Here is a 14,058-nt window from a genome sequence, read left to right as displayed (position 1 = left end):
ATATAGTATGAAGTATGATGATGATATAATAGATAGAAGTAGAATAGAAAATAGAATATAATAGAAAGAAATAGAAAGTAGAAATAGAAAATATTATATAAAAGAAAGAAATAATAATAGAAAGAAATAGAAAGTAGAAATAGAAAATATTATATAAAAGAAAGAAATATTAATTAGCCTCACGTGGCATTTTTTGATTGGTTTGGTAGTAGTTGAGGAACCACCACTTATTAAGTATGATGAAGAAATATTAATGAGCCTCACGTGACATTTTTTGATTGGTTTGGTAGTAGTTGAGGACACCACTTATTAAGTACTCCCTCTGTCCACTTTTATTTGTCGTGTTGCGCTTTTCGAAAGTCAATTTGACTAATTTTTAAAGTTAAATTAGATTACGTTAATTTGATATTTTTTTTAAAAAAATTAGATATTCAAAAACTATACGAAAAGTACTATAAGTTGCAATTTTTTGCATATCAATATGATGAACATATACATCGTAAAATGTTGGTCAAAGTTCTTATTATTTGACTCTAAAAAAGGAAACCATGACAATTAATTGTGGACGGAGGGAGTATGATATATATCTTACGTCTTGAAGACTTTCTTTTTTTGGCTAGATCCTTTTTTCATGATATTCAATGTATTTTTCCATATATATACATTTATAGTTAATCTATATTCGACCTTTTAAATGTATCATAATATATAGTCAATGTATAGCTCATATATAAATAATCTATTTTAACTTTTAAGTGTATCAAAATGTATAGTTAATGCATAGTTATTATATACTTTCTATGACTTTTGACCATTTAAGCATATTAAAATGGGGTATACCAAGTCATCAGCCTCTTGAATCAGATTCCATGGTTCTAACTCTTATCTTTATTTAATATTTGTCAACTTATTACTTGTAGAAATATGTTAGCAATTCATATAAATTATAATAATTACCTCACTGAAATGATATTTTTCAATGTTGAGTTGATATAAAAGCTTACCTAAAACTAATAATTGAATAAACAATAATAAATACTAATAATTTCATCTAAATAAATTTTGAATAAATACGTATATGAAGTTTGTTTAAATTTTAGGCCTCAAATTGAAATTTCACTTTAGGCCCTCAATTACGTTAAGTCGCCCCTGCTTTCGTCTCTTGCCTTTCTATCCCCTCTCTTGCTGGCCTCTCTTCTTCTTCCCCCAATCTCGCTCGTTACTCTCCTCCTTTTAATATCCACTACAAATTATAATTAAATAAATCATAGCTATATCTGGTAATCAAGTCTAAACCATAGTAATTCTTAAAAAGTCTTAACTAATTAACCACTAAGGGGTCGTTTGGTACAATGTTAAGTAACGCAGAGATTAATAATGCAGGGATTAGCAATGCAGGGATTAACAATGCAGGATTAGTAATACAGGGATTATTTTTAATCAAGTGTTTGGTTCATCGTTTCTCATCTAATCTTGTGTTTGATTTAAAACTCTACAAAAAAACTTTTTTCCAATTTTACCCTTGAATTATTATGTTTTCTATTTCATGTAATTACCATATTTATTGCAGTTTAAAACTTGAATACGAAGTTCACGATCCAATGTTCACCTCCCTCTTCTCTTAACAAAACAGAAAAAAACAGTAGCCAACAAGATCTAATTTGCTTTCTCATGTAATCTTCTTACCAACTCATATTAAAATAAAATAAAACTAAAGAACTTGCACAAAGATCAAACCTTTTTTGATTTTAATGACTCAATTTGTGAGGAAATAGCAGTATTGCAGATCAAATAGTAGTGTTACAAGACGAGAGAGGAGAAAAATGTTTTGAGTTTGTTTCACAGTTACAAAATGTTGTGCTTTGGAATTGATGAGAGGGAGTTTTAAGGACGAGAAAATGGCTGGTGGTTTGTATAGTTTTCCAATCAAGCAAGAGAAAATTTCAGAAGATCAAATTTTTTAACTGAAAAATCTGTACATATTTTTTTCGTGTTCAAAATAAATTGTATCACTTTAATGAAAACAATGAAGGTGCCAAAGAGCAGAACGTGAATTTCCTTACCAATTGTAAAGGTGTATAAAGAAATTAAAGGGCAATTAAGTCATTTTGTTTCCTTATCCAAGTATTACTAAACCTGGGATTAGTAATCCCTAGATATTCTTGGAATTAGATAAGACCACATATGATGTATTACGCTAATCATGTATTAGGTGTGTTTGGGTTGAATTGTGCTACCAAATATTGTATTACCAAATATTGTATTAGGTGAACTAAATTTTAATCTAAGGACTATTTTAAATAATACATCCTACCAAACGGCTCCTAAATTGACTCTCTCCACTTGGCCAGCCTGTTTAAATTAATTGAGTTGAATATACGGTGTAAGGGGACCTGAAAGACCCTTGTACTTGGCTCCGTTTGTCAGTTGAACCCTCATACTCGTCACTTTGCCAACTAGACCCTTAAACCCATCATAATACAACACTTTAAGCCCTTTTCTCCTCCGGTCACTGTGCGTGTAATGGACGCAATTACACGTGAAATTCCACATCAGTTTTTAGTGCCACATGTGAAATTAAGTGCTAAAAAAATAAAAGAAAATCAAATAGATCAATTTTTGAATTTCTTAAACTTTTCAAATAGTCATCTTCTTCATATTTGGTCACAAATTGAGCACTAGATTCATACCCATTAGATCAAATTCTTCTTGATTTAACTTGTAAATTCAACTACAAGTTCACCAACACAAACTCAATGAACCCCAATCAAAAGTTTTAATTAATTTTACAAATTCACAAGACCAATTTATTATTTTTTAAACTTTTTCAAGCTTATCAATGGAGTTTTAAAATTTTCAATAGTCACAATCATCCTTCACATTATTCACATCTCCTCGTTGAAACCATCAAATAAAAGAATGATACTAATATTTTTCAAACCTAAAAATTGAAAATTTTTAGAAGAAGTTAAGGCTACTGATTTGTATATATATATATAAAAAAAAAAAAAAAAAAAAAGAGGCGGAGAAGAGTGAATGTGGGGCAGGAGAAAGAAGAATGGGAGGGAGAAAGAAGAAATTGAGCGTTGTGGTGAGGGGTAGAGGAGAGAGGGCTGGTGAAGAAGAAGAAAGGGTGGGTGTGGGTAAAGGAGGGTTGAAGAAGATGAATCTTATTTTTTAATTTTGTTAAAAAAAATTTTAAAAAGTAAAATATTATTTTAACTCGCTTCAAGCGCGTGTAATCACGCATATTTCCAACTCACCAATATTAATGTCACATAAGCTCGGTCAATGGTCAAAAGGATTTAAAATATTGTGTTATGGTGAGTTTAACGGTTTGGTTGGTAAAGTGATGAGTAGGAGGGTTCAACTGACAAACGGAGCCAAGTACAGGAGTCTCCCAGGTCATTTCGCCTTATTAAATTAAATGGATTGAGAATGTAGTACTGTAGGGGGGCTTCTATTAAATGGTTGAGTATATAGACCCTTTTATTTTTTTAAATAAATAATAGGAACAATTTTAGAAATATATAATTACCTAACTTAGCTTATTGTAATTAAAATTATAGCCCAAAAATGTTTATTTTTTATGTAAGACAAGAATGAAACTGTTTTTGTTAGGCAGAAAAATAATGTAGCTAATATGTCTACTACAAAACTAGTACCACTATCTAATATACTAGCAATAATGCAATCACTTCTGATATAATGATGATATGATATAAATATATATTTTCTTTGTTTACTAAAAAAAGAACTACCTATTTTCCCGCTAAATTTTTCACTATAAATTATTTAGTGGCTATTCTCAGAGAAAATTTTATAATTGACATATATAAGATGAATTAGTATTAGTTATGTCCTTATTCTTTATCTTTCAAATTTTAACATTAAACAATTACATGATGTAACATTTTGTTAAATAAAAAAAAAGTTATAAAATGAAATCTAAATCAACAAACAAATTAAAAATAGGCATAAAATAAGGAGAGTCATAACAAAAAAAATATTTGTTTTCCTTGTTTAGTTCAAAACAGTTACTGACATTTTCTCTCCCCTGTTAATTGTTTTTCAAAACATACTTTTTTACTCAATATTCGCCTCTCTCTCATCTCAAAACAGTAGTCATCACTGTCTTCTCTATTGATTTTTTTTTGCTTCGTATTCGTTTTCGTTTTATATTGTTTGTTTAAATATAAATTTGGTATACTTTTTATATAAAAAGTGTTTACTTTTCACATGAGTTTGATATAGAAATTTGCATATAACCACAATGAAATTGATATAATGTTAGTTTATAATTAAAGAATGTTTACAATTAACTTGTTTGAATTTGATACCCTTCTTGATATGAATCTTGTATGAACCAGTGTTCACTCTTGGTATGAAATTAGTATAGATATTGGCTGCAATTGGTATACTATTTATATAACAAAACGCAATTACTATTTACAATTGGATTGGAATTGATATTCTTTTGGTATGAATCAGGTAACAACTAGTATTTAAATTTGACATGAAATTGATATAGAATTATACATAATAATGATAAGATATTGGTATACTGTTAATTCCCATCAAATAATATTTACATAATAATGGTATGACGTTGTTATATTCACTCTTGGTATGAAATTGGCATAGATATCAACAAAAAACTTCTATGCAATTGGTATACTATTTAACACCATTTTCCTTTTCTTTTTTTGCCCCTTTCGATTTGGAGGAGTGAATATTTTCTTTGATTCTTGTTTCTTCTCATTCGCTGGGTTTTGTTTTTTCTTGGAAGGGGTTACACTCTTTTTTGTCGAGTTGCATTCATCTTGGGCGGCGGAGTTTGAGTTAAAATATTAAAACTTGGAGGCTCTATTTCCAATAAATAATATTTATGTTTGTTGTGAACCGAACTTTTTGATTTTTGGAGTGTGTACCAGATTTGCAATATTTTTGTTTGACTGAAGAAGAAGAACAATGAAGAAGGTGAAAGAGAAAGAGTAATGGTGGGTGGAAATAGAAACGTGGGTATGTGGGAGTGGGGATGAGGGTGGCGTGTGATAAGTTAAGAAAATTCCTTGAAAGGTGTAATAGATAATTAATTCTCTTTCATTAATTTTATTTCTCTCACCTATTAATTATAATAACACTATATATTATAAATTAATTAAAATGCAATTAATTAATTTATAAATTAAAACCGATCTGTTAATATTTGTATTTAAAACTTTATAAGTAGTAAGTCATTAAGAAAAAGTAGATGTAAAGGTTGTAATATTAACCCTTAAATAGATGTGTGAGGTAATTTTTCCATATTTTAATTGAATCGGTACAAAATGAAAAAAAATAGTAATTGTTTCATATGGAAAAATTAGGAAGCTTCCCACTATTTCACTGTGAATCTGTTTTCTGCCATGCATTTTTCCAGTGAGATGATTCAATAAGAAATGAATAGAAAAATCATATTTTATTGCACAAATTTTTTAATAATTCACGATGAGAAATCCTTTATTTCTAATAGTGCCCACAATGTTGTCATTTTGTAAAGCCATCTGGCCACTTTACAAAACCTCTAAGGCATTATAAATAGGAATGGAGTCATCATGCTTCAGTGTGTAATTGGTAAGTTGAAGAAAGTTTTAATTTGCAACTTGGCAGTAGAGACAACATTATTATAAGGTATGCCCTATGTATATATATTTTATTTTATTTTTTATCATTTCATGTAACACTTTAATTTTGCAGAGAAGTAGCTTAATAAGTGAACTACTATTAGTTTTTCTTCTTAAAAAGTTACCAGTAGTAATTAGTATTGAGTTTATACAAAATTCCTATATATAGGGTATAATAATCCTAATTAATTAATAGTAGTGGAGACAATCTTAAACTAAAATAAGTAATAAGCTATATGTTAATGAAACTTTTGCCTCTATGGTTTTGGTGTAATAGCATAACTCATGATGTGTGGATTAATGATATGTACTATATCTGAGGTGAAACTTGCCCCATTCCGTTGTCATTCCTATTTGTAGATCATCTAGAAAAGAGTTGATGGAACTTTGAGCTAGGGTTGCATCATGTTGATCATTCCATTGACAAATTTAGAAATTTCGTCAAAGGTGTTTAAGATTCAATACGTATATATAAAAAAGAGTTTTATATGTATTAAAAGATTTAATACTTTTCTTTAAACAAAGTATAATATCTCTTGATAAAAAATGTTTAATTGGTCACCCTTCGATCGATCCATGTAGCTTTGCCACTGGCTGACCCTGACTCATGGAGTTGTGCACACAAACTGTTGCAGCAGATCATGAGGTTATAATTACACGTCGCTCTGGTAGTCATCATCCTACTATATGGGGTGACCATTTTCTTGCCTATGCTGATCTTCCGGTAAATAAATATTTTTATATCATCAATATATATATACAAAACAAGTTCATATGATGACTAATGTATTAATTCCGAAATAGGGAGAAAATGAAGGGGAAGAGAAGGAACATGAAGACCTAAAAGAAGAAGTGAGAAAGATGTTAGGGATGGCTCCTTCAAATTCTTTGGAAAAACTTGAACTAATCAACACAATTCAATGTCTTGGTTTAGCTTATCATTTTGAAAGTGAGATTGATGAATCATTGAGTTACATGTACACTCATTATGAAGAACATTGGATTGGTGATCTTCATGCTATTGCTCTATGCTTTCGATTACTTAGGCAACAAGGTCATTATGTCTCATGTGGTAAGTATCATTCAAATTTAGAAAAAAAATTAATTTTTTCTTTCAACCTCACCATCCGACCCCGCCTTGAGACCTAAGATTCAACTTGAACTCATGACATGCCACCCGATCTCAACTCAAGATTGGACTCGACTCTTGGGTCAAGGTCGGGGTCAGGATTTGGGTTACAGATTGAGGTCAGGATCTAGAGTTGAGTTCCAGATTGAGGTCAAATCTAGGGTCTCAAGTCAAGTTTGGTAACGGGAAGTTCACGATATTGGGTTGATGTCACGAGTAGGGAGTCGGGTCTTGGGACTCGACTTTCAACCCTGATCAGGGCCTGACATCAACTCTTGAGCTTGGTCTGTGCCTAACTCCTAACCCACGATCCCAACCCAAGATTTGACTCCTGACCCCTTATCTAGACCCGAGATCCAACTCAAGACCTAACTCCTACCTCGACTAAGACCTGATCGTGACACACACTCGAAGTTTGCATCCTTGCTAAAGGGTGGGGATTCAAGTCTGGTATCATAGTATTTGCTAATATTATACCTAAATGCTTTTGGGATGATATATATTTTCTTCTTACTAACCAAACACCAGAAAACGACCACTTATAATTAGGACCTTTTTTCCTTGCACATAATATATATATATATATATATATATATATATATATTGAAGCAGATGCATTTAAGAAGTTCACTACTCACCAAGGAAATTTCAAGGAAGAATTGGTTAAGGATGTGCAAGGAATGTTGAGTTTATATGAGGCAGCACAATTCAGAGTACATGAAGAACAAATTCTTGATGAAGCACTAAATTTCACCATTACTCAATTGAAGCTAATTTTGCCTAAATTGATCAACTCCCAACTTGCACAACAAATCACTAATGCCCTCAAGTTTCCAATTAAAGATGGCATTGTGAGGGTAGAAACAAGAAAATACAAATCATTTTACCAACAAAATCAAAATCACAATCAAGTCTTACTAAACTTTGCCAAATTAGACTTCAACATCTTGCAAACATTGCATAAAAAAGAGCTATTTGATATCACAAGGTAACTAGTCATTCACACATATATATACATCTTAATTAACCTTTATATTATGTTCCAACTAAAAAAAAACACAATTTTTTTGTAGGTGGTGGAAAGAATTGGAAATAGTGAACACATCACCTTATGTAAGAGACAGATTGGTAGAGGCTTACTTTTGGAGTTTAGGTGTCCACTTTGAGCCTCAAACAAGTGTTACAAGGAAAATATTAACAAAAGTTTCATTCCTCCTTTCTATTATTGATGACACATATGATATTTATGGGACACTAGATGAACTTACTCTATTCACTGAGGCAATTGAGAGGTAGTAATACTTATTTTTGTGTATTGATATCTTACAATATTTTTATAATTATTTTTTTTATATATATGTAGGTGGAATATTAATGCTTCAGAAGAGTTACCATCATATATGAAGATTATTTACCAATATCTTTTAGATGTTTACAATGAAATTGAGAAAGAGTTGGCAAATGAGGACAAGTCATTTCTAGTCAACTATTCCATAAATGAGGTACTTATAAATAAAGTAGCAAATAATATATACTTAAATGAATTTTCATTAGCTACATTGTTCTATTTAAGCTTATCTCATTTTAACTTTTTTATATATTTTTTGGAGAATTTTACTATAGCAAGTTTCACTTATTATTATTTGTTTTTCAGATGAAAAAGGTGGTGAAGGCATACTTTCAAGAGGCAAAATGGTATTATGGGAAGAGAGTACCAAGAATGGAACAATATATGAAGAATGGAATTCCAACAAGTGGTTACCTATTGCTAGCAACTAATTCTTGGTTAGGCATGGGAGAGATAGCAACTAAAGATGCATTTGATTGGCTAACAACTGAACCTCCCATGCTTGTTGCATCTTGTATCATTGCAAGATTACTCAATGATCTTTTATCACATGAGGTATGTTTATATATACTTCCTCTATCTCAATTTATGTGATGTTATTTGACTTGACACAATAATAGATGTTTATTTGATTAATTTTGTATGTTTATATGATTAGGAAGAGCAAAAAAGAGGAGATGCAGCTTCTGGTGTTGAATGTTATATGAAAGAATATGGTGTTACAAAGGAAGAAGCACACACAAAAATAAGAAAAATAATAGAAAATTATTGGAAGGATTTGAATGAAGAATACTTCAAAGTGGATGTGGCTATTATACCAAGAGTTCTGCTCATGCCTATAATTAATCTTACAAGAGTAGCTGAGTTCATATATAAAGATGAAGATGCTTATACTTTCTCCAAAAATAACTTGAAAGACACCATCTCTGAGATACTAGTTGATCCTATTATATAGACTGATATGAACTTCAATTAAGGGTTGTTTAGTTACTTGTATTAGTAGTATAATAAATAAATAAATACATATTTCATTGTTTAATTTCAGAATAAAAGACAGGTGTTTGGTTTCTATGTTAGCAAGATCCACATTAATTATATGGCAATTCCCATTGAAACTAAATAGAATGACAATTTTGTTATATCACTATTGAAATGCTTATAAATATATTCATTCTTCACTCACACACATCAATACTTGCAAGGCATCATTTACCGTCCTATCACTACTAGAAATAGAGGTTTTTCTCACCACTAATCAATAAGATAATTGTATTATAAATCATGGTTTTTTCACTCATTTTTCACCGAACTAGTTCACTGGGAAAACGTATGGCGGAAACAGACCAATTCAAGGCAATAGCCAACTTCACAAGATGAACAGAAATAGAAGCCCAAAAAAATTTAAGAGAAATAAACAATCTTCTCTTATTCATTTTTTCAGCATGCCATGATTAAGCCACATATATTACATTAAGAAAAAAGGCCAAAGGTGTTGAGCAAACAAAACATTCCTACCAGATAAGACTATACTCATAACAAATTCTAACAAATCCCTCCCTCTTCATTAACCAAAAAGCTGCCTGCAAAGTTTCAACTTCTTTTTACTAATGAAGGACATACAAATTACAAACAATGGAAAATCAGCTTGCTCTTAACTCTGATCCACATCATTCAACAAGATGTCTTAGCAGCTGCAACCATTGACTCGTCATCGAATTTGTCACTCATTCCCAGAAATCAATCTCAACCTAAAATGAAAGAACAAGAGATGTCTTACATCAGATATGCACTAAGATATACATCAGATGTCTTAGTGCTATGAACTTACCCTTGTAGGTACGTTAATCAATCGACTCTGTCTCAGATATTCGTGAGCTAGGAAGACTGCAGACGTTTCACTTCCTCCTCAATTCTTTGTAACCATCTAAATCCAAGGTCCGATCCTGCTTTTGCAGCAATTTCAAATTGTTCTCTGGCCAGCTCAATCGGATTAAGCTCAGCATCAACTCCGTTCCTCCTTGATATTCTGCTTGATGACCCCCTCTTCACATAAAATTTCGTTATTGATTCTGGAAGTTCCACACCTGAATGATGCCACATGAAATAGAGAATCGGGAAAAAGCTCGTAACGTATTCCAATCAAGTGTATTGCATTATGTAAACTTAAGCAGGAATCCTATCAAGTTAACAACACTAACAACAACATACCCAGTGTAATCCCACTATTAAGGGCTTAGGGAGGGTAGTGTGAACGCAGACCTTACCCCTACCTTGTGCGGGTAGAGAGGTTGTTTCCGATAGACAAAAACAAGATGGAAGTCGCACCCAGCTAAGTTTATAACGAGAGGGGATAGTCTCACTGTTAGATGTTATAGAATCCTTGTAAGTAGAGCAAGGACACACTTGTCCTTTTTTTACTGTAAATATGGCTTCCGGCACTGCTTCTGTGCTGATGATATATGCAAACAGTTACCTTTCTCAAAAAAGATAACAAGGGGGGACAAACTACCTGTGAGTAAAAGGGATCCATACGCTATAGCTGCTCCAGCATGACCCTACATTCAAGCAAAGAAAATTAGGTGGGGATAATTGTAGATAGGCTCTTGACTTATGTACTAGTAAAACAATTTTCTATGAGGTGGAGCCAAATTACACCAATCACAGTTTCTTAACGCGATATGCTTCCCAAAATGTACAAATCCAGTAAGTTGAAAAATCCAGTTTTCCTTTCAAGTTTAATATGAAACTTCTTTCACTACAGCATATAATACATAGTTCGATCCGTATGTACTGATTAGTTGCATTCAACAAGCAATAAAAATGCCTGTACCTTCTGAGATGCTCTATGGAAACACCACAAAGCAGAGCCAACATCCTTTTTCACGCAATCCCCAGTAAGATACACAGCACCTAAGAGGTAAAGTGAACCTGGATGCAACTGAAAAAAGGAACAATTTTCCCAAGAAATTTAGGACATTCATGCAACCAAGAATAACTTCAACGTCACTAATAAAATACACACCTGGTCAACAGCTTTCTCCAAGTAGTAAAATGCTTGCTGATCTGATTGCACATACTCGTTCTGTGAAGACCATCCAATATATAAAAACAGTCAAAATCTTTAAAGAATGTCTTTAAGGCAGAACAATAGAACAGGGGGAACTCAATAAGGTAGTCGATTCTGCACTCCTAAACTAATAATCTCCTGATGGGCATGATGATGGAGCAAAAAATTATCCTAGAAACACACAACATATTAACCTATCAAAGAAGGAAAGCTTGTAAATGACCGAGCTGATATAATACATAACACAGACTTGTTTGACACAAACCCACTACTAGGATAGAGTACTTGAAAAGGCTTCAGATATGTGATTATATTGCTCAACCAAAGTGAAATCGATAAACATTATAAAAACACATTGAGAAGGTGTCAGTGAAGCTGAGTCAGTACAAAGCAGTCAAAAGGAGTATGGTGGTTAACATCAATAATATTATTTAACATTGAAGGAATGGCACAAAAGTGACACATGGCTATTTGATCCCTTTTGTCCAATGGTTTGGACAACGTCTTTCCACACTTTATTTTTGAAACTGGTAACATAACATCTTCTTTCCACTTTTAAAACAGAGAGTATGCAAAATTGCTGAGTTTTGGTGAATGATTATGAAAGAAGATATCCTTTCCCAGGCACACTTACAGTCAGTTCCTCAAGAATTCTTGTACTTTCCCCTCACTCACTAACTTCTTCATTTTCCATGTTCATCTACTTCACTTTACAATACCTCAGTGCCCGACAACATACCCATTGCAATCCCACAAATTGGATCTGGGGAGGGTGGCATGTACGCACCTTACCCCTACATTGTGAAGATAGAGAGGTTGTTTCTGATAAACCTATGGCTCAAGTAAATAGTATCAAAAGACTAGTGTGTAAAACAAATACAGTAGCGAAGAAGCTATGCTGAAATAATAGAGAAGAGAACCAAGTTGTAGCTTTGTCTTGTCCTTGATTATAAATCAGAGTGTTTTTACACAAAATGTAGGTCCGCCCAGTATGAAAATGACACCAACAGAGAGAAAAGGGAATTTGTCAAGGGTGGTTCCCCAGTCAGTTTGGCATATGATTTTTCCTTTAACCAAACTAACAACCTCTTCAGATGTATTAGAACTGTTTTCTTGTTTTCTCTGAGCTTAGCAATGCCCCTACAAATCAAATCAAATCAGCAGAACTTCTCTGTACCTTAAACTTCAAAGTTAGTTTTAGTCTCAATTCTTGGAATCACAATTTAAGCCCACTACCCCTACTCGTGGGATTACGATGGGTCTGTTGTTGTTGTACAATTAAAGCCCATCAAAACTCATGCATGACTTAGGCTTACAATCAAAATTTCAGCAATCTCTGAATGGATCCAGCATGCTATAGCTGGTTGTCAAATTATTGTGCGTTCTGTACAAGTTCTCTCCTCGCAACCGTGAGAGTAGTGACAGTGACATGCAGACTAGCTCCAAATTAAACCACAATTAGTGGATATACTCATAGGCCTGTGCTTTGAATTGCAGTAATGAACGGGAAGCAATGTGTGGATAAGAAGAAATTCACAGAAACACTCATTTGATTAAAAAAAATAAAAATTCACTTTTGTAGTTCATGTCACTAGAAGAGTTCACAAATCATACCAAGAAAAGGAAGATCCTACATACTAAGCTTGTGTCACATATCAAGGTGATGTTAGTCAACTTTTGAGTTCTAAACTCAAACAAGTTTGCCTAGGTGTTAAGATGGTCTGTCACTTAAGCAAGAAGAGTCTTAACACCATACAAACTCATAGGTGGTATAGGATTAGCAATTCTTCTTGATAAAATTGATATGTTCGGATAAAGGAAATCATACCTCGACTCTTAAACGGCAACCTAATTCAAATTGAGCTTCTGGGTCACCCATTTCTGCAGCTTCGACCAATAAAGCAGCTCCTCTGTCATTAAAAATAGGAAGAAATATTAGCTGTAAGTTTTAACATTGTGATTTATGAAGAAGTGCTGAACGTATTCCTCAATTTCCCTTTAATAACTCCATGAAAAAGAACTGAAGGTATCACTCAAGTCAAATAATTAACTCCCTCATCTCAAAAGGAAATCAAGAAGTTAGATATCACATATCATGTAAGTAGTGATTGGCTAATCAGTTAAGGAACTTTTTAGAACCTCAATCATACACATGATAAGTTCAAGAATATAAACAGAAAAAGCTTGAAACTAATTATGTGGAGCGTGAAGACCTATTTAAACTTGCTTAGAAGAATGTAATAATAGCATATGAACAATAATAAATGCCTACACTTTGCAGATGCCCAATCTTCAGACCAAATAGACAAAAACTTACACAGCTTTGCATGCCCCAGGGACATGGTACTTGAGATGAAGTTTTGAAAGCCAATATCTTGCATGCGTATTTGAGTTGTCTGCTTCTAGGGCCAACTCAAAGTTCTCCTTTGCTGTCTAACACATAAGAACCAATGAAAAAAATATTTGATAAGTTCAAAATCAACAAAAAAGAATATTAATGGATAAACTCTACCAAGAAATACATGCCTAAGTATTATTATAAAAGAAAACTAACATACAGACATTCAAAAGAAGTAGATTTAAGATTTAACAAAAGAAAGGCACTTCTTGGTAAATATTGATTGGTATAAGGGAGATGTAACCATGTGAGATGGAAAGAAGCAAACAAAATATGCAACAATGTTATTTTCATAAAAAAGTCGGCTGTAAACAGAAATGCTATTGTAGTTTAGCTACCAAGCCAATAGTGGATGCTTCTTCTGTGGAATACCCTCAGTTCTTTAAAACAAAAAAAAACTAACTGCATCCTCCGTTTTCAAACACAGAAGACGGCACAAAGCATAAGTTG

General features: G+C 32.5%; 2 protein-coding genes across 3 annotated transcripts in view; one reads left to right on the top strand and one right to left on the bottom strand.

The window, feature by feature from the left end:
- The first annotated feature begins 5,631 nt into the window (after positions 1-5,631).
- Positions 5,632-9,100, top strand: LOC125863111 (terpene synthase 17). Its single transcript, XM_049543252.1, has 8 exons — positions 5,632-5,673; positions 6,249-6,390; positions 6,471-6,738; positions 7,408-7,783; positions 7,869-8,087; positions 8,159-8,297; positions 8,450-8,698; positions 8,802-9,100. Exons 2-8 carry the CDS (start codon positions 6,274-6,276, stop codon positions 9,096-9,098), a joined length of 1,665 nt encoding a protein of 554 aa, XP_049399209.1. The 5' UTR covers positions 5,632-5,673; positions 6,249-6,273; the 3' UTR covers positions 9,099-9,100.
- Positions 9,101-9,544: 444 nt separating this feature from the next.
- LOC125863364 (uncharacterized) overlaps positions 9,545-14,058 on the bottom strand; it is a 315,246-nt gene continuing 310,732 nt past the window's right edge. For both annotated transcript variants that reach the window (XM_049543553.1, XM_049543551.1), the window contains exons 4-10: positions 13,528-13,643; positions 13,039-13,120; positions 11,166-11,225; positions 10,974-11,081; positions 10,653-10,698; positions 9,972-10,227; positions 9,545-9,891 (exon numbers count right to left, since the gene is read on the bottom strand). In XM_049543553.1, the coding sequence (XP_049399510.1) occupies positions 10,019-10,227; positions 10,653-10,698; positions 10,974-11,081; positions 11,166-11,225; positions 13,039-13,120; positions 13,528-13,643 (621 nt within the window). In that variant the 3' untranslated portion in view covers positions 9,545-9,891; positions 9,972-10,018. The remainder of the gene's footprint in view (positions 9,892-9,971; positions 10,228-10,652; positions 10,699-10,973; positions 11,082-11,165; positions 11,226-13,038; positions 13,121-13,527; positions 13,644-14,058) is intronic.

Source organism: Solanum stenotomum, chromosome 4, assembly GCF_019186545.1.
Source record: "Solanum stenotomum isolate F172 chromosome 4, ASM1918654v1, whole genome shotgun sequence".
NCBI lineage: Eukaryota > Viridiplantae > Streptophyta > Magnoliopsida > Solanales > Solanaceae > Solanum > Solanum stenotomum.
Note: the sequence above shows the minus strand (reverse complement) of the source record. Positions and strands in the feature narration are given on the sequence as shown.